Source organism: Manihot esculenta, chromosome 16 (genome assembly GCF_001659605.2).
Source record: "Manihot esculenta cultivar AM560-2 chromosome 16, M.esculenta_v8, whole genome shotgun sequence".
Classification (NCBI taxonomy): Eukaryota; Viridiplantae; Streptophyta; class Magnoliopsida; order Malpighiales; family Euphorbiaceae; genus Manihot; species Manihot esculenta.
This window is the reverse complement of record NC_035176.2, coordinates 23,503,808-23,529,125: the sequence shown is the minus strand read 5'-3', so window position 1 is coordinate 23,529,125 and position 25,318 is coordinate 23,503,808. Positions and strand designations below refer to the sequence as shown.

Here is a 25,318-nt window from a genome sequence, read left to right as displayed (position 1 = left end):
TGGTTTCTCCCATTGTGGCAGAAACTCAGCTCTCTTATGCACATTTGCCTCCAACTAATCCAAATCATGCATAACCTATTCTACAACATTCCCAATCACACACAAACAAGCATACAAGTTCCTAGGGGCATCAAACCAACAAAAACCCCAACTACAACACAACAAGCAACTCACATTGTTCATAATCACATATAAAACCCATAAACCTAACCATGAGCTAAACATGCATTCTACCCCATAGATCTACTTAAAACTTACTTAAAATATGAAATGAGCTTAAGATCGGCTCTTACCTCGTGGAGATCGAGAGAGACGAACTAAACTCGGAGGTGGGAGGGGTTGAGTTCCTTTGAACCTCAAAGCTCCAAAACTTTGCTCAAAACTTGAAAATCTTCAAAACAACGTAAAAACTCATGAAAATCGAGTAGGATTGGAAGGAAAGAACTCAAGATCGGTGAGGGACAGCGGAGAGCTCACCTTGGCCGAAAATGGGGAAAAAGCTCGCCCGTTTTCGGCTAAGGGACCCTTTTATAGTGGCTGGCCAGGCCACGTTCGGGGGCCGAACGTGCCTCCGCATGCATGCCATGTTCGGCGGCCGAACTTGAGGTTCGGCGGCCGAACCTGGACTTTCCTCACTTATGCTTTCGGGGGCCTAAAGGCGCTCCCGAAGGCACGCATGTTCGGCGGCCGAACTTGAGTTTTCCTCCAAGGTTGTCTTTATGCAAAAACTCATTTCCATTTTACTTAAAACCATGAAATACCTTAAAACATTTTATGAAGACATGTTTCTACCCTACTAGAGGCATCCGACATCCGAGGTTCCACCGGACGGTAGGAATTCCGATACCGGAGTCTAGCCGGGTATTACATTCTCCCCCCCTTAAGAACATTCGTCCCCGAATGTTCCTCAACTAGCACATAGCATGGCATACAACATAGCATACATACATAGCACATAAACACATAAAGATCTAACCTTAAAAGAGATGAGGGTACTGCTGGAGCATAGACTCCCGTGTCTCCCAAGTGCATTCTTCCAAATTGTGGTGGTTCCACAGGACTTTCACCATCGGGATTTCCTTGTTCCTTAGCTTTCTGATCTGGGTGTCTATGATCCGTACTGGCTGTTCAACATAGGTGAGATCCTCTTGGACCTCCACATCAGGCTCACTAAGAACCTTGCTCGGATCTGACACAAACTTCCTCAACATTGAAACATGGAAAACCGGATGGATTCTTTCCATTGAAGCAGGTAAATCCAGCTTGTACGACACATTCCCAATCTTTTGCAAGATTTCAAAGGGTCCGATGTATCGTGGGGCTAGTTTAACTTTCTTCCCGAAGCGAACCACTCCCTTCATAGGAGACACCTTGAGTAATACCAGATCCCCCTCCTGAAACTCTAACTGTCTTCTGCGGATGTCTGCATAGCTCTTCTGTCTGCTTGCAGCAGTTTTGATCCTTTCTCTGATTATGGGTACTACCCTGCTGGTAATCTCCACTAGCTCAGGCCCTGCCAAGGCCTTTTCTCTAACCTCTTCCCAGCAAACAGGTGATCTGTACTTCCTTCCATATAAAGCTTCATATGGAGCCATCCCGATGCTAGCATGATGGCTGTTATTGTAGGCAAACTCCACCAAAGGTAGATGCTGCCTCCAAGAACCGCCAAAGTCCAGCACACACATTCTGAGCATATCCTCTATGTTCTGGATGGTCCTTTCGGATTGTCCGTTCGTCTGGGGGTGGAAGGCAGTACTGAAATCCAACCTAGTACCCATGGCATTCTGCAGACTCCGCCAAAACCTGGAGGTGAACTGGGGCCCTCTATCTGACACTATCGAAACAGGAACCCCATGCAGCCTGACGATCTCATCGACGTACACCTGCGCCAACTTGTCCACAGAATAGCCACTCCTGACAGGGATGAAGTGAGCAGATTTGGTGAGTCTGTCCACAATCACCCATATGGAGTCCAATCTGTTGGACGTCGCCGGTAACCCCACTACGAAGTCCATAGCTATATTTTCCCATTTCCACTCTGGAATAGGTAGCGGGTTAAGCATTCCAGTCGGCTTCTGATGTTCCAGTTTCACCCTCTGACACACTTCGCAGGCTGACACAAACTGTGCCACTTCTTTCTTCATAGCTGGCCACCAATAAACCTTCTTCAGATCTTGATACATCTTGGTGGCTCCGGGGTGAACGCTGTATCTTGCATTATGAGCCTCTCTCATAATGTCTCATTTTAGCCCTATGTCATCTGGTACACATAGTCTGCTCCCATAGCGGAGGATCCCTTTGCTATCGAATCTGAACTCACTATCTTTGCCTGACTGAACAGTCCTGGCAATCTTCACTAACTCTGGGTCCTCATGTTGTTTCTGAGCCACCTGCTCCAGAAACACGGGTGCCACTCTCATCTGGGCTACCAAAGCACCTGTACCAGACAACTCCAACTGAAGACCTTCCTCAACGAGCTTGTAAAACTCCTTCACCACTGGCCTCCTCTCTGCCGATATGTGGGATAAACTACCGAGTGATTTCCGGCTTAAGGCGTCTGCCACAACATTCGCCTTACCCGGATGGTACTGAATCTTGCAATCATAGTCACTCAGCAGCTCCACCCATCTCCTCTGTCTCAAGTTCAAATCTCTTTGACTCAGGATGTACTGCAGACTCTTATGATCTGTAAAGATCTCACATTTAACCCCATAGAGGTAGTGCCTCCACATCCTGAGTGCAAAGATTACTGCTGCCATCTCCAGGTCATGTGTGGGGTAATTCAACTCATGCTTCTTCAGCTGCCTAGAGGCATAAGCAATTACCCTTTCATTTTGCATTAACACACAACCCAAACCCACTCGGGATGCATCACAGAAGACCGTGAAGTCCTCACTGCTAGCTGGCAAAGCTAACACTGGTGCCCAAGTCAACCTCCTCTTAAGCTCTTCAAAACTCTCTTCGCACTGGTCGGTCCACACAAACTTCTGATTCTTTCTGGTTAACCTGGTCAGAGGAGCTGCAATCTTTGAGAAGTCTTGAACGAACCTCCTATAGTAACCTGCCAAACCCAAGAAACTTCTAACCTTTGTCACTGAAGTGGGTCTAGGCCAGTTAGCCACAGCTTCTACCTTCTAGGGGTCCACCTCTATTCCATTCTCTGACACTACATGCCCCAAGAATGAAATGCTCCTCAGCCAGAACTCACACTTAGAGAACTTGGCATACAAGCCATGTTCCCTCAAGGTCTGCAGAACCAACCTCAGATGATGGGCATGCTCCTCTGCGTTCCTGGAATACACTAAGATATCATCTATGAAGACAATAACAAAGTAATCCAGGTATTGGCTAAACACTCTGTTCATGAGATCCATGAATGCTGCAGGGGCGTTTGTTAACCCGAACGGCATCACAAGGAACTCAAAATGCCCATATCTGGTCCTGAAAGCTGTCTTTGGCACATCTTCATCCCTTATCCTTAGCTGATGGTACCCCGATCTTAGATCTATTTTGGAGAAACAATCCGCTCCTGCTAGTTGGTCGAATAGATCATCGATCCTTGGCAGAGGGTACCTATTCTTGGTCGTGACTTTGTTCAACTGCCTGTAGTCGATACAAAGTCTAAGGGACCCATCCTTCTTCCTCACAAACAAGACCGGAGCACCCCAAGGTGAGGTACTCTGTCGGATGAAGCCCTTTTCTACCAGCTCCTGCAACTGCTCTTTCAACTCCTTCAACTCAGCTGGGGCCATCCTGTAGGGAGGGATAGAGATCGGTCTAGTTCCAGGCACCAACTCTATCTCGAACTCTATCTCCCTAGCAGGTGGTAAACCTGGAAGCTCGTCTGGAAAGACATCCTGAAACTCTCTGACAACTGGCATCGAGGCTGGCTCCCTGACCTGACTACTAAGCTCTCTCACATGAGCCAAATACCCCTGACATCCCTTCCTAAGCAACCTACGAGCCTGAAGAGCTGATATCAGACCTCTAGGTGTACCCCTCTTGTCTCCTCTGAAGACGACCTCTGACCCGTTCTGATCTCTGAACCTGACTACCTTGTCCCTGCAGTCCAAGGTAGCACCATGGGTAGATAGCCAATCCATCCCTAGAATGATGTCAAAGTCTGTCAAATCTAGAACCACAAGGTCGGCGGAGAGGCATCTTTCCTCAACAAAAACTGGACTATATTGGCAGACTGACTCTACCACTGACGGGTCACACTTGGGTCCACTGACCCATAGGGGACACTCTAACCCAGAGACTATCAGACCTAACCTCTCAACGGCTCTCGGAGCAATAAATAAATGAGATGCACCCGAATCCATTAAAGCATACAAATCAGAACACCCAATGACGAGATTACTTGACACCACGGTGTTGGATGTGTTAGCCTCCTGCTGAGTCATGGTGAAGATCCTGGCTGGAGCTGATGGACCTTCACCTCGGGAACCAGAAGAAGAGGCTGCCCCTCTCCCTCTACCTCTGCCACTGCCCTGAGTTGTGGCTTGAGCTGCTGGCTGTGCCACACTACCAGAAGCTGTCTGCTGGGGCTGGCCCATAAAAGATGCTCTAGGACACTCCCGAGCCATGTGTCCCTCCTGTCCACATTTGAAACATGAATTTGTCCCAGCTCGACACACTCCTTTGTGCGGCCTCCCACACCTTTGGCATTCTGTACCGTCTGAACCTGAGCTCGAGCCACCGCCGAATCCCAGACCGGATTTCAACTTACTCCAAAACTTATTCTTCTTCGGTTGCTTGGTGGTGTTATTCCACCTCTTGCTACTTGAGCCCTGAGAAGAGAGACCTGACCCTCCTCTGCTTGGGGTCTTAACCCCTGAAGACTGGGTCACTGACTGCTTCACTGACCCCTCAACTATAGCACTCGCCTCCATCCTTCGAGCCATATCCACCACAGTGTGGAAACTTTCCCTCTCAACTGACTGAATCAAAGAGGTGTACCTGGAATGCAGCTTCATAACATATCTCTTGGCTTTCTTCGAATCGGTATCTAGAGCTTGCCCTGAAAAAGGCAATAGCTCTAAGAATTTATCCGTGAACTCCTCCACACTCATGTGTTCTGTCTCCCTCAGCTGTTCAAACTCAATCATCTTCAGTTCTCTGGAACTGTCTGGAAAAGCCCATCCAGCGAACTCATTTGCAAATTCTTCCCATGTCATGCCGTCTAGTCTCGGGTCCACATAACACTTGAACCATTCCTGTGCCTTTTTGCACTTTAAGGTGAACCCTGCCATCTGAATGGCCCTGCTATCATCCGCCCCTAGCTCATCAGTTATTGTCTTCACTACTCTCAGATACTCAAAGGGGTCATCCCCTGACTTGTATTTGGGAGCATCCAGCTTAAGGTAATCTGTCATCTTTACCTTGCTCCCACCGGCTGAGCTAGGTCTAGAAGGTTGAGTAACTGGGGCTGCTGGTTCTGTAGGTGGTGGAGGTGAGGGTGCAGCATTCCCCGAGGTGGGGTTTGCCGGGTTTGGATAGAAGGGTGAGGGTGGATAAGCTGGGTACTGTGTGTAAGGTGGATAGAAAGGTGGATAAGGCATGTAGGTAGGATAGGGGTTAAAGCTGGAATAATCCGATGTACCTCCCATCGGATACCCTGAACCCTGTGGGAAGGGTGGATAATGGGGTGGAAAACCATACCCCGAGGCCTGAACGCCTCCCTTTGACTCCCCTGTCCCCTCTTCCTCCATGCTAACATCCAGATTCCCATCCCTCCTCTGATCCTCTTCCATAACCTCCCTCACATCTGAAGAACTTCCTCCTCTATCTGTCCCCCTTCTGCTAGCATCAAAAGACCTTCTAGGGTCCCTTGACACTCTTTCTCTGTTTGCTCTACATGACATTGCCCTAGGCAATGTAGGAGGACGGGCGCTCGTGCCCTCATCCTCAGGTGGCACTCCAGTCAATCTTGCAGATCGACGGGTTCCTCTCATCCTGTTTTATGAAAAACAGCACACATCACATAAACATTAGCATCATATGGTTCATGTGGGAACACATGAACCCTCATCACATACGTCACATATCATTAATGCACATGCATATAATCATGGCATTTCACATTATCATACAAGACAGGACTCCACATCCTATCCTAGTGGACATGATCTTTCCTATTGTGCTTGACCTTCTATAACATCTATGAGCCCGACACTCTAGGTCCGATCCTATGAACCTAGGGCTTTGATACCATTCTGTAACGACCCGAAAATCGGACCGCTACCGGCGCTAGGATCCGGGTCGACTTAAGGCCGCCGGGACCCGTAGCAAGCCAAACATACATCCTGAAAACCTGTTTAATCCCATACATGATCAAGAAAATACATAAAAATTTAAAACTTTCCTTTCGTTCATACACCAAACTCAACCTGTGCATGCACTGTTCATAAACATAATCATAATCATGGTCATGATCCCTCTGTGGGATCTCATCAATGCCCCAATGGGCGATACATCATACGTTGAGTTGGTTTGCATAATCATCATAAAATATTTAAGATCATGTATTAAAAGGGATATCTTATACATATAGTCAAGCACAACCTCTAATCCTCAAAGTCATTACATACCTAAAACTGTACTTTTACATAGCATTAATTCATTTATCATGTCCACACTATCTATTACATACACATGACTTCATTACTCTTACGGATCTCCTGGTCTACCCTGTACCTGCAATCCTGGGGAAAAATGGGAGAGGGGTGAGCTACTAGAGCCCAGTGAACAGAATAATAAAAACATTTAAATCATATGGATCATGGAATGCATCACATCACAGCTAATCACATCAAGGATGAACTTGTCACCAATAGCCCTCTACATAGTCCAACAGTGCCAGAACGTAGAATGGGTCCTGGTCTTTCCCTTACATAACATGTCATAACATAACATTCCAACTGTGCCAGAACGTAGAATGGGTCCTGGTCTTTCCCTTACATAGTGTCAGCGAACGTAGAATGGGTCCCACTGGTCTTACATTCCGTACTGTACATATCACATCGTCATATCATAGATCGAGGGCTTTGGATCATCCAACGTTCATCCACATCAATCAACAATAAAGTATGCAATGCAACATATTCGTGAATTCTAATGCAAACAACCTAGTACATCTCATGGCATTCATGATGCATGAAGCATGCTAAAAAAGTCCATTATTTGCTTTAAAACATAAAGAGTTATTCCACTCACCTTTGGATAGCTCTGACCAGACACTGGAGCAGCTGACTCACTGCTGGGGTCCTCGGTTCCTCGGGTCCGAACCTACACAGGTGGACTCAAATGAGGGACCAAGAAACAAGAACATAACTCTAAACTACTCCCCAAAAACCCCCTAAAACATCATGAAACAATCATAGAAAAACATGCAAGAGAGGGCTGGACAGGGCACTTTCGGCGGCAGGTTCGGCAGCCGAAAGTCCCTCCAGAGCCGAAAGTCAGGCAGGTTCGGCGGCACCTTCAGCGGCCGAAACTCCCAGACAGAGGCGAAACTCATGCATGCTCGGCGGCACTTTCGGCGGTCGAAACTCCCAGACAGAGATGAAAGTCTCCTTTCGGGGGCAAGCTTCGGCAGCCGAAGGCTGCCTCCACAAGCATGTTCGGCGGCCGAAAGTTCCTTCGGCTGCCGAACCTGGTTTCTCCCATTGTGGCAGAAACTCAGCTCTCTTATGCACATTTGCCTCCAACTAATCCAAATCATGCATAACCTATTCTACAACATTCCCAATCACACACAAACAAGCATACAAGTTCCTAGGGGCATCAAACCAACAAAAACCCCAACTACAACACAACAAGCAACTCACATTGTTCATAATCACATATAAAACCCATAAACCTAACCATGAGCTAAACATGCATTCTACCCCATAGATCTACTTAAAACTTACTTAAAATATGAAATGAGCTTAAGATCGGCTCTTACCTCGTGGAGATCGAGAGAGACGAACTAAACTCGAAGGTGGGAGGGGTTGAGTTCCTTTGAACCTCAAAGCTCCAAAACTTTGCTCAAAACTTGAAAATCTTCAAAACAACGTAAAAACTCATGAAAATCGAGTAGGATTGGAAGGAAAGAACTCAAGATCGGTGAGGGACAGCGGAGAGCTCACCTTGGCCGAAAATGGGGAAAAAGCTCGCCCGTTTTCGGCTAAGGGACCCTTTTATAGTGGCTGGCCAGGCCACGTTCGGGGGCCGAACGTGCCTCCGCATGCATGCCATGTTCGGCGGCCGAACTTGAGGTTCGGCGGCCGAACCTGGACTTTCCTCACTTATGCTTTCGGGGGCCTAAAGGCGCTCCCGAAGGCACGCATGTTCGGCGGCCGAACCTGAGTTTTCCTCCAAGGTTGTCTTTATGCAAAAACTCATTTCCATTTTACTTAAAACCATGAAATACCTTAAAACATTTTATGAAGACATGTTTCTACCCTACTAGAGGCATCCGACATCCGAGGTTCCACCGGACGGTAGGAATTCCGATACCGGAGTCTAGCCGAGTATTACATGTCTGGTACAGGTGCTTTGATAGCCCAGATGAGAGTGACACCCTTGTTTCTGGAGTAGGTGGCTCAGAAACAGCACGAGGACCCAAAGTTAGTGAAGATTGCCAGGACTGTTCAGTCAGGCAAGAATGAGGAGTTCAGATTTGACAGCAAGGGGATCCTCCGCTATGGGAACAGATTGTGTGTACCAGATGACATGGGTCTGAAGGGAGACATTATGAGGGAAGCTTATAATGCCAGATACAGTGTTCACCTTGGAGCCACCAAAATGTATCAGGATCTGAAAAGAGCTTATTGGTGGCCAGCTATAAAAAGAGAAGTGGCACAGTTCGTGTCAGCCTGCGAAGTATGTCAGAGGGTGAAGCTGGAACATCAGAAGCCGGCTGGGATGCTTAACCCACTACCGATTCCAGAGTGGAAATGGGAGAATATAGCTATGGACTTCGTGGTGGGGTTACCGGCAACGTCCAACAGATTGGACTCCATATGGGTGATTGTGGACAGACTGACCAAATCTGCTCACTTCATCCCTGTCAGGAGTGGCTATTCTGTGGACAAATTGGCGCAGGTGTTTGTTGATGAAGTGGTCAGGCTGCATGGGGCTCATGTTTCAATAGTGTTTGATAGAGGACCCCAGTTCACCTCCAGGTTTTGGCGGAGTCTGCAGAGCGCTATGGGTATCAGGCTAGACTTCAGCACTGCTTTCCATCCTCAGACGGACGGACAATCAGAGAGGACCATCCAGACAATAGAAGATATGCTCAGAATGTGTGTGCTAGATTTTGGCGGTTCTTGGAGGCAGCATCTACCTTTGGTGGAGTTTGCCTACAATAACAGCTATCATGCTAGTATAGGGATGGCCCCATATGAAGCTTTGTATGGAAGGAAGTGCAGGTCACCTGTCTGCTGGGAGGAAGTTGGAGAAAGGGCCTTGGCAGGGCTTGAGCTAGTAGAGATCACCAGCAGAGTGGTGTCCATAATTAGAAAAAGGATCAAGACTGTTGTGAGCAGGCAAAAGAGTTATGCAGATATCCGCAGAAGGCAAGTAGAGTTTCAGGAGGGGGATTTGGTATTGCTCAAGGTGTCTCCTATAAAAGGGGTGATTTGGTTCGGGAAGAAAGGTAAGCTAGCTCCACGGTACATCGAACCCTTTGAGATCTTGCAGAGGATCGGGAATGTATCGTATAAGCTGGATTTACCTGCTTCTATGGAGAGAATCCATCCGGTTTTCCATGTTTCTATGTTACGGAAGTTCGTGTCGGATCCGGGCAAGGTTCTGAGTGAGCCTGATGTGAAGATCCTTGGGGATCTCACCTATGTTGAGCAGCCAGTGCGGATCCTAGACACCCAAATCAAAAAGCTAAGAAACAAGGAAATCCCGATGGTGAAAGTTCTTTGGAATCACCACAACATCGAGGAGTGTACCTGGGAGACACGGGAGTCCATGCTCCAGCAATATCCCCACCTCTTCTAAGGTGAGTGTTATGTGTTTTGTATATATGTTTATGTTTTATGCTATGTTTTGCATGTATGCTTGTTTGGTGAACATTCGGGAACGAATGTTCTTAAGGGAGGAAGAATGTAATACCCGACTAGACTCCCATATTGGAATTCCTACCGTCCGGTGGAATCTCGGATGTCGAAAACTTCTAGAAGGGTAAAAACATATTTTTATAAAATGTTTTCATGTATTTATTGGTTTTAAGTAAGAAAGAAACTGAGTTTTGAATGAAAAGACCATAGAGGCATTTCCAGGTTCGGCCGCCGAACATGGGATAGTTTAGGAGGGCAAGTTAGGCTTCCGAAAGTGGCTCAGGTTCGGCCGCCGAACCTCATGTTCGGCCGCCGAACTTGCATGAGTTTTGGAGGCACTTTAGGCTTTCGAAGGTGGTTTGGCCAGCCCCTATAAAAGGCTCCGTGGCCGAAAACTGGCGAGCTTTCTCCCCTATTTTCGGCCAACGGTGAGTCCATGCTCTCCCTTGGTTGATTTTGATGATTTTCCTCAAATCTTTCAAGTTTTAACGAGTTCTAACTTGGTTTTGAAGAGTTTTGGAGCTAAGATCAAGTTTTGGAGCTTGGAGACCCAAGGAACTAGATTTCTCCCATCTCCAAGTTTAGATCGCCTCCCCTCTCGATATTCAAGAGGTAAGAGTAGATCCTTAGCTTATTTTGTGTTTTAAACAAGTTTTATGAAAGTTTATGGGGTAGAAATGCATGTATAAGTTAGTTGTTTGTTGTTAGGGTAAATGTTGAGTTTTTGGGTAATGTATGTTGTTTGAGTTGCTTTATGTGTTTGAGTTGGGGTTTAGAATAGTTTGAGACCCCTAAATGCTTATTTGCTTGTGTATGCATGTTGTAGAATAGCCAAATGCATGTTTGAATGGTTTGGGAGGCAAAATGTGCATGAAGAGGCTGAGTTCTGCCATTTGGAAGAACTCAGGTTCGGCAGCCGAAGGACTTTCGGCTGCCGAACCTGCCTGTGGAGGCAAGCCTTTGGCTGCCGAACCCTGCCCCCGAAAGCTGGACTTTTGGCTCTGGAAGGGAGTTTCGGCCACCGAAGGTGCCGCCGAACATGCATGAGTTTCGTCTCTGGAACCACTTTTGGCCGCTGAAGGTGCCGCCGAAAGTGGTTGAGTTTCGGCTCTGGAGGGACTTTCGGCCGCCGAACCTGCCGCTGAAAGTGCCCTGTTTAGCCTTCCTTTGCATGATTTCTATGATTGTTTTAAGGTGTCTTAGGGGGTTTTTGGGAAGTTGTTTAGAGTCTTGTTCATGTATGTTTGGTCCTTCATTTGAGTCCACCTGTGTAGGTTCGGACCCGAGGAACCGAGGACCCCAGCAGTGAGACAGCTGCTTCAGTGTCTTGTCAGAGCTAGCCTGAGGTGAGTAGAATGACTCTTTATGTTTCAAAGCAAATAATGAAAGTTTTAGCATGATTCACGCATCATGAATGCCATGAGATATATTAGGTTGTTTGAATTAGAATTCACGAATATGTTGCATTGCATATTATGTTGTTGATGTGGATGAGCATTGAATGATCCATTAGCCCTCGTATGGTATGATATGATATGATGATGATACGGTATGGAAGTCCAGGAAGACCCATTCTACGTCCCTGGCACATTGGAATGTTATGATATGTTATGTAAGAGAAAGAGCAGGACCCATTCTACGGTCTAGCACTATTGGAAATGTAGAGGGCTATTGGTGACAAGTTTATCCTTAAGGTGATTTGTTTGTGATGTGATGCATTTCATGAAAGCATGAACTTTAAATATAATATTTTATTATTCTGCTCACTGGGCTCTAGTAGCTCACCCCATTCCCTTAATCCCCCAGGTTTGCAGGTACAGGCTAGATCAGGAAGTCAACAAGAATAAGAAGTCATGTTATATGTAATAGCTAGATGTGGACATGGAATTAATGTAATGTAAAGTTCAATACAGTAATGATGTATATTGAAGTTAGAGTTGTGCTTGACCCTAGTATGTAAAGTTAATCCCTTTTTCACATGATCTATGAAATGTTTTAATGATGATTTATGTAAACCAAGCTTATAGTATGTTATGTTGCCCCATTGGAGCATTTGATGAGGGCTTCAGTGTGGGGTTTTATGTTTATGAGTTTGTGCATGCACAAGTTAAGCTTGGTAAATGAAAGAAAAAGTTTAATGTTTTATGTTTATGTTAGATCATGTATGAGATTTAACAGGTATGCAGGATATATGTTAGGCTTGCTACGGGTCCCGGCGGCCTTATGCCGATCTGGATCCTAGCGCCGGTAACGGTCCGGTTTCCGGATCGTTACACTTTGGGTCAGTGATCCAAGTGTGATCCATCCGTGGCAGAGTCAGTCTGCCGGTTTAGTTCAGAGTTTGTTGAGAGTAGATGCTTTCCAGCTGACCTTTTGGTTCTAGAATTGACTGTTTTGACGTCATTCTAGGGATGGATTGGCTTTCTACTCGTGGTCCTATCTGAGTCTGCAGAGACAAGGTAGGTGAGTTCAGAGTTCTGGATGGATCAGAGTTTGTCTTCTGAGGAGACAGAGCTGAGGTGCCTAGAGGTTTGATGTCAGCCTATCAGGTTCGTAGGGTGCATAGGAGGGATTGTCGGAGGGTTCTAGCTCTTGTTTGAGAGTTTAGCAGTCGGATCAGGGAACCAGCCTCAGTGCCAGTTGTTAGAGAGAGTCTTAGATGTCTTCCCAGATGAGCTGTCAGGTTTAACATCTGTTAGGGAGATAGAGTCCTTCTCTATCCCTCCCTACAGGATGGCACCTGCAGAGTTGTAAGAGTTGTGAGAGCAGTTGCGAGACTTGGTAGACAAGGGTTTGATCCGACCTAGTACCTCACCCTGGATTACTCCAGTGTTGTTGTGGGAAAAGCAGGATGGATCCTTGAGACTTTGTTGCGACTGGAGACAGTTGAACAAGGTCGCTGCCAAGAATAGGTATCCCCTACCCAGGATTGGTGATCGATGGGACCAGCTAGCAGGAGCCGGTCGTTTTCCAAGATAGAGCTATGATCCAGGTACTACCTGTTGCAGGTTAGAGAAGAAGTCAGTTTAGTAGAGAAGAAGGAAGAAGAGAAAGGATCAGAGTAGCGCAGCAGAAGCTTGTGGAGTTCAGGAGTAGGTTTGGGTCTTGCTTAAGGTGTCTCCAATGAAAGAGGTGATCCGTTATGGAAGAAAGGTAAGCTAGCTCCAAGGTACATCGGACCCTTTGAAATCCTGCAAAGGAGTGGGAATGTATCTTATAAGTTAGATTTACCTACTTCAAAGTGTCGGATTCGAGTGAGGTTCTAAGAGAACCAGAGGTGGAGATCTCAGGAGATCTTACGTACGTTGAGCAGCCAGTGCGGATCATAGACACACAAGTCAGGAAGTTGAGGAACAAGGAAATCCTGAGGGTGAAAGTCCTTTGGAATCACCACAATGTGAAAAGTGTGTCTGGGAGACCCGGGAGTTCATACTCCAGCAATGCCTGTGTCTCTGTTAAGGTTAGTTTTATGTGTTTGTGTTCTTGTTTTGCTCTGCATGTATGATTGTTGTGGAACATTCGGGGACGAATGTTCGTAAGGGGGGAAGATTGTAATACCCGGCTAGACGCCGGCATCAGAATACTTACTTTCCGGCAGAATCTCCGCTGGAATTTAAGATTTTAGAATGTCGGAGTGTCTCAGAAGGGTAAAAGAAAGGTTTTCCCAAATGTTTTTAAATATTTTATGGTTTTGATTAAGAAAATTTGAGTTTTGAAAAGAAAAGACCAAGGAGGGAAGAATCCAGGTTTGGCCGCCGAACCTCAAGTTCGGCCGCCGAACATGGGGTTGTTTAGGGGGCACGTTCGACTTCCGAACGTGGTAAAGCTGTGAAGACAGCTTTGGCCGCTGAAGATGGTTGACCGGCCACCTATAAAAGGGCCCCTTATCTGGATTTGAGGTGAGCTTTCTCTCTCTCTTCGGGTATAGGTGAGTTCTTGATCTCCTTCGGTTGATTTTTTGGTTTTCTTTCAAGTTGAGCAAGTTTTAAATAGTTTTCATGTTGGTTTTGAAGTTTTTGAGCAAAGAAGCAAAGTTGTGAGGCTTGGAGGTTCTAGATTTATTTTCCCTTGCATCTCCAAGTTTAGACCATCAATCCTCTCGCTCTTCAAGAGGTAAGCATTGATCCTCACCTTTCTTGATGTTTTTAGTACGTTTTGAAGGGTTTTAAGTGAGTTTTGCATGGGTTTTGCATGGTTTGCATGAATAGGGTTTATGTTGATCATAAGCCATATGTGTGTCTATATGTTGTTTTTGGGGGTTTTGAGCTAGTTCTAAGCCCCTATATGCATGACTAAGGGTATATGCATGTGTTTGTGAGTTTGGTTGTGAGTTGTGCATGGTTTGGAGAGGTTTTGGAGGCTGTTGAATCGGGTTCTGCCTTCTTGGAGAACCCAAGTTCGGCTGCCGAAGCAAGGTTCGGCCGCCGAACCCCTTGAGGAGGTTGTTTTGGCCGCCTAAACCCGCCCCCAAAAGTTTGGACTTTCGGCTCTGGAGTGGAGTTTCGGCTGCAGAACATGCCGCCGAAGGTTGGTAACTTTCGGCTCTGGAGGGATCTTCGGCCGCCGAACCTGCCGCCGAAAGTCCCCTGTCCAGCTTTCCTTTGCCTGTTTTTCCATGCATGTTTACAATATTTTAGGGGGTTTTTGGGGGAATGTTTAGAGTTATGTTAGCGTTGTTTGGTACCTCATTTGAGTCCTCCATTGTAGGATTGGACCCGAGGAACCAAGGAGGCCCTCAGAGTTAGTTGTTGCAGAGTTAGTCCAGCGTCTGCCAGAGGTGAGTAGAACTGAACTATATTTTCAATGAAATGAAAGGTTTTAGCATGAAACATGCATCATGAATGCCATGTATATGCTAGGTTGTATTGCATTAGTATTCACGAATCTGACGCATTGCATTATTACTTGTTGGTGTGGATAGACTGGAGGAGACCCAATAGCCCAAGTCTGTTCTGAGATGTTATGATGTATGACAGAAGTCCTGAGGAGCCCCTTCGAGGGCCGGGCACCATGATATGTTACAGAAGTCCTGAGGAGCTCCTTCGAGGGCCGGACATAGATTAAAGGGAGTTTTGGGTCATGTCCATCCGTGATGTGAAATGTTTGTGCTGTGACGCATTCCATGATAGCATATGATTTAGTAAATGATTTTTATTGTTCTGCTCACTGGGCTTTAGTAGCTCATCCCTCTCCCAACTTCTCAGTTTTGCAGGGCCAGTCAGAGGTAGCGCGGGATAGCAGCTAGAGTAAAGTTTATGTAATAATTCAGTAGTGAACATGTATTAATCAAATGATGTAAGGATATGTAATGTAATGTTTATTGATGTTAGAGTTGTGCTTGGCCCTAGAGTTGGTTGATCCCTTTTGTACATGGTCTGTATATTATTATGTTTTATAATGATATATGTTGAGAACCAAGCTTAATATGTAAGGTTGACCCAACTGGAGCATTTGATGAGGGCTTCAGTAAGGGGTTTTATGTTTACTGACAGTATGCATGCACAGGATTAAGCTTGGTAAATGTAAAGTTTCAATTTTTATGTTTATGTTTGATCATGTATGGGATTATACCAGCTGTACAGGATGCATAGTAGGCTAGCTACGGGTCCCAGTGGCCTTAAACCGATCTGAATCCTAGTGCCAGTAGCGGTCCGGTTTCCAGATCGTTATAATTTCTATCTTTTTACATAATACATATTGCAAAGAAAATAATAAATGTAAAGTAATACAAACTAAAATAGTAAAGCACAATACAAAAGTGACCCAAAATTATCCTTAGAGCATTATAAGGAGTCCAGCAACGAAGCAGGTTTACTAACACCTTCAAGAGGCATCAAGTTTATATTCAAAATTTAATGATATGACCAAAAATGGGACAGCTTCAATATTTTAAATCAAATTTCACTTTACATATATGACTAGGTCCTAAAATCTGGCAAATTAAATTCCAACCTGAATGAGCTTCTACAGCTAAAGCTCCTTGGAAAGTTCCTTACTGGTTAGAAGAAGAAGAAGAAGAAGAAGAAGAAGATCCTTTTTAGAAGAAGAACCTTTTTAGAAGAAGAAGAAGAAGAAGAAGAAGAAGAAGAAGAAGAAGAAGAAGAGGAAGAAGAAGAAGAAGCTTTTTAGGAGAAGAAGAAGAAGAAAAAGAAGAAGAAGAAGAAGCTTTTTAGGAGAAGTTCTTAACAAAATATTTTAAAGCATGAAGAAGAAGAAGAAGAAGAAGAAGAAGAAGAAGAAGAAGAATCTTTTTAGAAGAAGAAGAAGAAGAAGAAGAAGAAGAAGAAGAAGAAGAAGAAGAACCTTTTTAGAAGAATAAGAAGAAGAAGAAGAAGAAGAAGAACCTTTTTAGAAGAAGAAGAAGAAGAAGAAGAACCTTTTTAGAAGAAGAAGAAGAAGAACCTTTTTAGAAGAAGAAGAAGAAGAAGAAGCTTTTTAGAAGAAGAAGAAGAAGAAGCTTTTTAGAAGAAGAAGAAGAAGAAGAAGAAGAAGAAGCTTTTTAGAAGAAGAAGAAGAAGAAGAAGAAGAAGAAGAAGAAGAACCTTTTTAGAAGAATAAGAAGAAGAAGAAGAAGAAGAAGAACCTTTTTAGAAGAAGAAGAAGAAGAAGAAGAACCTTTTTAGAAGAAGAAGAAGAAGAACCTTTTTAGAAGAAGAAGAAGAAGAAGAAGCTTTTTAGAAGAAGAAGAAGAAGAAGCTTTTTAGAAGAAGAAGAAGAAGAAGCTTTTTAGAAGAAGAAGAAGAAGAAGCTTTTTAGAAGAAGAAGAAGAAGAAGCTTTTTAGAAGAAGAAGAAGAAGAAGCTTTTTAGAAGAAGAAGAAGAAGCTTTTTAGAAGAAGAAGAAGAAGAAGAAGCTTTTTAGAAGAAGCTTTTAAGAAGAAGAAGAAGAAGAAGAAGAAGAAGAAGAAGCTTAGAAGAAGAAGAAACTTTTAAGAAGAAGAAACTTTTAAGAAGAAGAAACTTTTAAGAAGAAGAAGCTTTTAATAAGAAGCTTTTAAGAAGAAGAAGAAGAAGAAGAAGAAGCTTTTAAGAAGAAGAAGAAGAAGCAGCTTTTAAGAAGAAGAAGAAGAAGAAGAAGAAGAAGCAGCTTTTAAGAAGAAGAAGAAGAAGAAGAAGAAGAAGAAGAAGAAGAAGAAGAAGAAGAAGAAGAAGAAGAAGAAGAAGAAGAAGAAGAAGAAGAAGAAGAAGAAGAAGCTTTTAAGAAGAAGAAGAAGAAGAAGAAGAAGCTTTTAAGAAGAAGAAGAAGAAGAAGAAGAAGAAGAAGAAGCTTTTAAGAAGAAGAAGAAGAAGCTTTTAAGAAGAAGAAGAAGAAGCTTTTAAGAAGAAGAAGCTTTTAAGAAGAAGAAGAAGAAGCAGCTTTTAAGAAGAAGAAGAAGAAGAAGCAGCTTTTAAGAAGAAGAAGAAGAAGCTTTTAAGAAGAAGAAGAAGAAGAAGCTTTTAAGAAGAAGAAGAAGAAGAAGAAGAAGCTTTTAAGAAGAAGAAGAAGAAGAAGAAGAAGCTTTTAAGAAGAAGAAGAAGCTTTTAAGAAGAAGAAGAAGAAGAAGAAGAAGCTTGTAAGAAGAAGAAGAAGAAGAAGAAGAAGAAGAAGAACATTTTTAGAAGAAGAAGAAGAAAAAGAAGAATAAGAAGAAGAAACCTTTTTAGAAGAAGAAGAAGAAGAAGAACCTTTTTAGAAGAAGAAGAAGAAGAAGAACCTTTTTAGAAGAAGAAGAAGAAAAAAAAACCTTTTTAGAAGAAGAAGAACCTTTTTAGAAGAAGAAGAAGAAAAAAAAACCTTTTTAGAAGAAGAAGAACCTTTTTAGAAGAAGAAGAAGAAGAAGAAACTTTTTAGGAGAAGAAGAAGCTTTTTAGGAGAAGAAGAAGATGAAAAAGAAGAAGAAGAAGAAGCTTTTTAGGAGAAGTAGTTCTTAACAAAATATTTTAAGGCATGAAGAAGAAGAAGAAGCAGCAGCTTTTTAGGAGAAGAAGTTCTTAACAAAATATTTTAAAGTATGGATTTGGATATGAATTCTATAGAACTTCAAACGAAATGGCAGCAAGGTATCTTATTACCTCTTTGAAAACGACCAGGTTCAATTCAGAGACAAGAAGAGAATCCTTAGCTACCCCTTCACCATCTCCATCATCATCTTGCTATTCTCAAATTTAACCTTAATAAAACTATAAGCCATTTTCACATTCTCATCAAACTTCACAGCTCGCGTTTACACTCTCTCCTTATTCAACATCAACACCTGCTCCTCCCTAAAATCATCATCCCCAACTTTCCCATGAAGGTCGCCTTGCCTCCAAGCCTCATGTGTGATGTCGCTACAACTATTTGCTTAGTTGAATTTGAGCCAATTGTGCCATTTTTAGTGTTGATTTTATTTGAGCATTTTAGGTGTTCAAGGGCTCTATTGTTGAAGAAGATTTCTTTTTCTAGCCTCGGTGAGAGGGTTTTGGAAATTGAGCTGATAATGTAAGTTCAAACTTGAAGTTCCAAAAGGAGGAGGCTTAAGAACAAGTGATTTAGCATAGCAATGAGATAGGGATATTTTGGGTATCAAGTTTTTCTCTCTTAATTGATTGTTAGTAAATTCATTTGATTAATAAAAAATATAAGGGAAGGACTATACAGTGGTATTTGCAAACAATGAAGGATATTTTAAGTAGTTTTAAAAATTATATAGATTAATTAATAAATTTTGTAAAAATTTAAGAACCTAATAGTAATTCTCCCAATCCATTTTTCCACCCAAACACAGGCCACTTTCCTCTCTTACCGATCGCTTAACATTCTGCTCACTCCCTCCTGCTCTTCAACAGAAACTGAAGAGGCCATCGTACACAAATCCTTTTATCATCAATTTCCCTTCATGTTTCCATTTGTCCTGAAACCATAAACCTATCGCCTCCCCTAAATTCTCATTCCCCAGGTCACTCTCCTCTTGTTCAGCTTCAAATCAAGGTCCTACGCCATCATCACGGAGCACCAGCCGAAGCATCACTGCGGGAATTTGTTCCCATTCATCGTTCCTTGTTTTATCGTTTGCTTCATTGGGGTTTAGGTGAAGATTTCCTTATTTTAATTAAGTTTGTTTTATAGATTGATTTCTGGTTTATTTTAGTGGATTTATTGTTTGATTTATTTTTTCCTTGAAAAGAGTTGGTTTATTGTTTAAAAGGACCATTTTGATTAATTTCTATGGGTCTTCGGCTGTCGGTCAGGTGATTAATGTGTATTTGATAATTACTATCTGGTATTTGTAAGCATTTGATTTATTGTGTTAAACTAAGACTTCTTTTCTCCCTTGGGTGAACGCAGTACCTCTTGTTTTCCTTCTCCTGTTCAGGTTACTTTCAGTGAAGTGGAATATCTTTTCTTAGGTTACTCTACAATAATTCAAGCTCTGTTCTTTGGAGTGGTGTCGTGAAACTGATATTTATGTTGGTTCTGAAGGGTTTGGGCTGGTTGTCTGTATGACTAAACCCCATTTGTTAGCTAGTGTTAACTTTTGGGAATGTTGTCTTTATTTCCTCTATGCTGCTTGAATCTATGGTGACGTGGGTTTGGAAGGAAGGAGGACTCGTCCCAGTTAGGCATACTTGTTGTATCCTAGTGTTGTCAATTTTATCAGGAAGAATTTGAAAATATGAGTTAATTTGTCACATACATTTACATTCCCATTCATTAACGTTGAGTTTCCAAATTAGTGAACTAGTCGTTTGAGATTGATTCCTATACGTTGGGAATGTGGTTGATCCATTCATGTGCGCATTGAAATTAATTTTTCGTAATTGATTGGTGAACTTCTCCCCTATTTTAAGTGGATTTATTGTGTGCCTTCGAGATCATTTTTGTTTTATGGGTCTGTTGTGCTAAGAAAATGAAATTATGCTTTGCTTGACTTGCTGACAGTTCATAAAGAATTACCCAATTTTTGTGAATATGAACTCTGTCGAGTTGAAGCCCTGTGCTTTCTTTTTGGGGACATTTCTTTTTGCTATTTGATGTGTTTAGGTCTGTTGCCCTGGGAAAGGTCCCTTGGATTTTATGCATGTGAAAGTTTAATGCTTATTTGTCGTACAGTTTATCTTGCTGTGGTGCTTGAAATGTTAGAGATGGGGAGTATAGGTAATAGGTTTTAATAGTAAAAATCAAGCTGAGCTATTAGCTAAGGTTAGTTCAATCTATTTATTAGTTCTATCTAACTGAGATAAGGCCCTGTACTGCAGTATTCAGTTGTGAGATTGTTTCCTGAGCTGAGGTAGATCCTAGCATCGAGGAATCAAAGATTGTTGTGGTCAAATAGAGAGGAAATATCTGTGAGAGCTTTTTGGGAATCAAATCAGAAACGGTGCAAGAAATTTGGTTCACTCAGTGTGTCATTTTTGGGTCATTTGATTAATAATTTGGTTCTATCATGTTGATTGAAAATTGTTTGTGGTAATATGAAGATGGTGAGACTTATTGTGATTGAGGTTGATAGTTTTACACTGGATCTTGTTAATAACACGAATATACAGCCTTTGATAAAGAATGGTGGATAGAAACCAGTGGAAGATGAAGAAATTTATTTTTTCCTTTTCAAATGGGGTCTAGTTGGATTAAACAGATGGCTAATTATGAATTATCTTTTACTTTAGAGTCTCTCAATCTTTTGTGAATTAAGTCTGGCTTTACATGAACCATTATCTGAATCCACATCATTGTGCTGTTGCTGTCTTCGTAATATTATGAATTAACTCATGGAAGACTTGGTTGATGATGATTTAATGCAGAAAGTAAATTCATTGGTATTTTATGGTTGAATTGCTATGATAACCTGATATTGAATATATGACAGAAATGTAAATCCGTTCATATTCATGGTTTTGAGGTCAAATATCTTGCGTTCTAACAATCTCTGCTTTTAACATTTAGAACATGCATAATTTTTTTTACATGATTGACTGGTTCGTTTGCATCCATGATAATGATCAGGAAACTGATCTTTTTTTTCTTTACTGCATTTTTTCCAATTATCTTTTAATCTTGGTCTTTGATAGATAAAATGAGAAACATAAGGAATTCAAATGCTGATGTACTCATTTTAAAAATCCTGTCATAAAAGATGCAAAAAGAATCCTTAAACTTTTTTGAAAAGGCTGGCAGCACGTGTTTTTCGCTTTCATACATCTTTTTCCTTAACCAGCAAGGAACTTTCCAATGAGCTTTAGCTGTAGAAGCTCATTCAAGTGGGAATTTAATTTGCCAGATTTTAGGACCTGGTCATATATGTAAAGTGAAATTTGATTTAAAATGTTGAAGCTGTCCCATTTTTGGTCATATCATTAAATTTTGAATATTGAATTTGTGATGTGAAATTTTCTTTCTTTCTCCCAGAATACATCATACAGTTGGTTCCTGTCAGGCATATGCAAGATGTCCCCCAGAATAGCACAAATTCGCCTTGTGAGTTCACATCCTGAGGTTTATGAGCCATGTGATGATTCATTCGCATTAGTTGATGCACTTCTAGCTGATCGAAATAACCTTTTGGAGCATAATCCTAGATTATGTGTGGAAGTGGGTTGTGGCAGTGGTTATGTTATTACCTCTCTAGCTCTTATGCTCGGACCGCATATTCCTGGGGCTTACTATATTGCCACTGACCTCAACCCTCATGCAGTTAGAGTGACTAGTGAGACACTGGAAGCACATGGTGTTCATGCAGAGTTGATACAAACTAACATTGCATCTGGACTGGAAAAGCGACTGGAGAGGATGGTCGATGTGATGGTTGTGAACCCACCTTATGTCCCAACACCTGAAGATGAAGTGGGTTGTGAAGGGATTACTTCTGCTTGGGCTGGAGGGGAGAATGGTCGGAGAGTTATTGACAGGATTTTGCCCATTGCAGATTGTCTTTTGTCCGACAGAGGCTGGTTATACATGGTCACTCTTGCAGCAAATGATCCTTCACAGATATGTCGTCAAATGAAAAAGAAGGGTTATGCTTATAGAATTGTCATCCAGAGATCAACAGAAGAAGAGAATCTTCATATCATCAAGTTCTGGCGGGATCCTGACTGTGAATTGGATGTGAAGACGCCCGTGACAAACAAAACATTTCCTGAAAGGGTTGTGGAGTCGCTGGTTTCACAGTTTCCGCAATTGTCATCCTGGAGAACTGGTGGTAGCAACAGCTGATTAATCAGAAGGTAAAATTTTTGCCTTTGATCTTTTGTTTAGTAGTTGTTTCCATTTTATTTGTATTCCTTGGGATATTGCCTCCTATCCTCCCTTGCAGCTGCCAAGGTGTTACCCATTTTTTTCATTGAAAGCAGTTTTCTTCCACTCTCTCTTCCCCATATGAATGTCTCTCGTCATATTCTCCCTCCTTTTTCTCCTATTTCTATTGACTCGTTCATTCACTTTAGGTTCATGGTTGCCCCTTTTTAAAGCTTTTGAGTTGGCCATAAAATAATGTAGAAAGTGGATAGTGGAAACAGAGCAAAACTCTGAGCTGTTCTACTAGTAATCTATTTTCCTACACTCAGTACTAATCCTCTTCTCAGATATTTTATCCTTTTTCCCACTCCACATTAATAGACTTCCATTTCACAGGGACTCATTAGCGATGTGTGTTCTAGAACAAACTCCAAGGGCTTCAAAACATTCTTTGTAGCCAGCGACAGAGCATGTGGATGTCAATGTTTTGAAGACCTTATGACTTTATCTGCAACTTGGAGAGCTTCCTTGTCCGTGACATTGGAACTTCAGCTTGCTCATTGGTGTTAGTTTTTTGGTTCTAAACCACTTCTCCAATTGAACCCTCCAAACTTTAAAAATGGGTCAAATAAACCCAAAATTAACGAAAGTTATCTGTCATTAAACCTTCAAGCCCAAAGACACGTGGAACCCTGGTTTTTGGAGATGTATATACGATGAAGATGCTTCTGTGTGCTGCTGTTTTTTGCATGTGCATTTGATGTAGAGGCTTTCGGTATAGCCCTAAATCATAAACAGAGAGCATAATATGAATATCATCAATAAGCCTGAATTGGAAATAGGTTAGCAATTTTCAATGCATTTACTTGCACCCGAACAGCCAAAACTAATATCTAATCAATTAAAGGATTCAACCCCAGATCTACAAATCCCAAAAGCAAAACATACAACCTAATCTCTCTATTTTTGCTAGCATCTATGGACAAAAATCACTAAAGAGGAGAGAATTTGAGGTTGTTGCATCTGTTGTCATTTCTTGTTCTCTCTTAATCTTGCGCAGACTTTTACCATTATCAGTCTTGGCTGTGGACGCAAAGATTTCATCACTCGACTAATTGTTTCCGCATTCTCTTACGAGGAGTCTAGAGAAGATGAAAATGAAATGGAGATAAACGCCTGGGGGTCTCTTGTATGGATAATTTCAGCACTTCAGATGCACTGATGAGATCTTCTTGAGAGCATGCGACAGCTTTAAAAAGTTTGTTGGAATTGCCTAAATTCTTTTAATTTAAAACTGGAATAATATCCAAATTTATTTAATTTTGTATACATTAAATAATAATTTATATAAAAATATTTTTCATTTTTTTTTAAAATAGTATTTCAAAAAAATGAAATTCTAAATTTTAAATGAAAATATATAAATATTATTATGAAAATATAGTTTTATATTAATTGCTAATGAATACTTAATATATAAAATTTAAATATATCATGTGTATTAATTTCTATTTCACACTAGATTACATACTAAAATTCGTTCTACCAAAATTCAATCGTTTTGAATATTTAAAAATACTCGATGTGTTATCCATTTCAATGTTCACGTTGGAGTTCAGAGGTTTTACCATCGAGCACCGGAATTTGTCTGTTTTCCCATCTGTCATTTTCCCAGAATTTCCATTACAAATCTTTAGTAGGTTTTGGATCTTCTGAAATTTCAAACATGCCACCAGATGCTTATTAATAGTCGGGAGTCGTTGCCGCTGAAGCATACCCAACTCTTGGAGCAAAAGAAAAATGTAACAAAAAAAAAAAAATCTAAATTATCCAAAGTGATATTTGCTGCATATATCACATCTTCATATTAGTACTTAATTTTCGACTGATTAGATAAGTGCATTTTATCTTTTTTTCAAAGTTTTATTTAAATTAATCCAAAATTTTCAATTTAAACTCAATTCAATTAGAAATAAAGAGGAGAAAAAAAGAAATTACACTTGTTGAGTTTTGGGCTAAATCAAGAAATCATTAAATTTAGCTTTGAAAAATGAAGAAACTGAAATTCTTGATCTTTAAATCAATAAATAATGAAATTCAGCTCAAAAATTTTAATTTTCCGGTTAATTTTAATTTAAACTGAAAATTTCAACCTAGTTTGAACAAAAAAATTTAAAATAAACGAAATTAAAATATTTCCAAAGCAAGTATAGGGTAAAAATTTAATATTTAACAATACATCATCTAGGGTTTTTATTGAATAGGGGCAAGGGAAAAAAGATTTTGCCAAATAGAGTGGGGGAGATTTTATGTGTGAAAAAAGGGTGGATTTGTCCAACTCAATTCAAATTTACAGCTTGCCGTTAGTGTGAACAGCGACAACTATTATTATTTTTTTAAAAAAATCAAAACTTGTGTCTCGTCTAGACACCAGCAACAAATTTTTATTTTTTTTTAGAAAAATGTTCTTTATCAGACAAAACAACAGCCAGTTGCTTGTCCCACAAATAGGGGTGGGCAGTATTCGGTTTAAATCGAAAAAATTGATCGAATCGAATCGATTTAAAAATTTAATTCAATTTTTTATATATTTCGATTCGATTTGATTTTTAATTTCAGAAATTTCGGTTATTTCGGTTCGGTTCGGTTTTGATCGGAAAAAAATTAAAAAAACCGAATCGAACCGATTAGTGATAATAATATATTTTTTCAATAATATAGAGAAATTAAATCATATTAAGATTAAAATATTTTAAAATATTAAAAATAAAGTGTAAAAAATAAAAAAATTATTAAAAATCGAAACCGATCAAACCGAATCGAATCAAACCGAATCAGACCGGTTCGATTCGGTTTCTGACTAAAATCGGTTCGATTCGATTTTCATAAACACTAAAATTTCGGTTTTCAGTTTATTCAGTTCGGTTCGGTTTTAAACCGAACCGACCGAATGCTCACCCCTACCCACAAACGGAGCATGTTGCTTAAATAGGATGCCCCTGTGCCCCCCCTTACCATCTCTCTATTTTTCCCTCTGTAGTGAAAATTTTATGTTTTAATCCTCAA

At 41.5% G+C, this 25,318-nt stretch overlaps 1 protein-coding gene across 1 annotated transcript; it reads left to right on the top strand.

Annotated features, from left to right (window-relative positions):
• The first annotated feature begins 18,750 nt into the window (after positions 1-18,750).
• Positions 18,751-23,002, top strand: LOC110602829 (methyltransferase N6AMT1). The gene is made up of 3 exons (XM_021740402.2): positions 18,751-19,106; positions 21,425-22,242; positions 22,649-23,002. The coding sequence occupies exon 2, from the start codon at positions 21,464-21,466 to the stop codon at positions 22,229-22,231; it is 768 nt and encodes a 255-aa protein (XP_021596094.1). The 5' UTR covers positions 18,751-19,106; positions 21,425-21,463; the 3' UTR covers positions 22,232-22,242; positions 22,649-23,002.
• Positions 23,003-25,318: the final 2,316 nt, after the last annotated feature.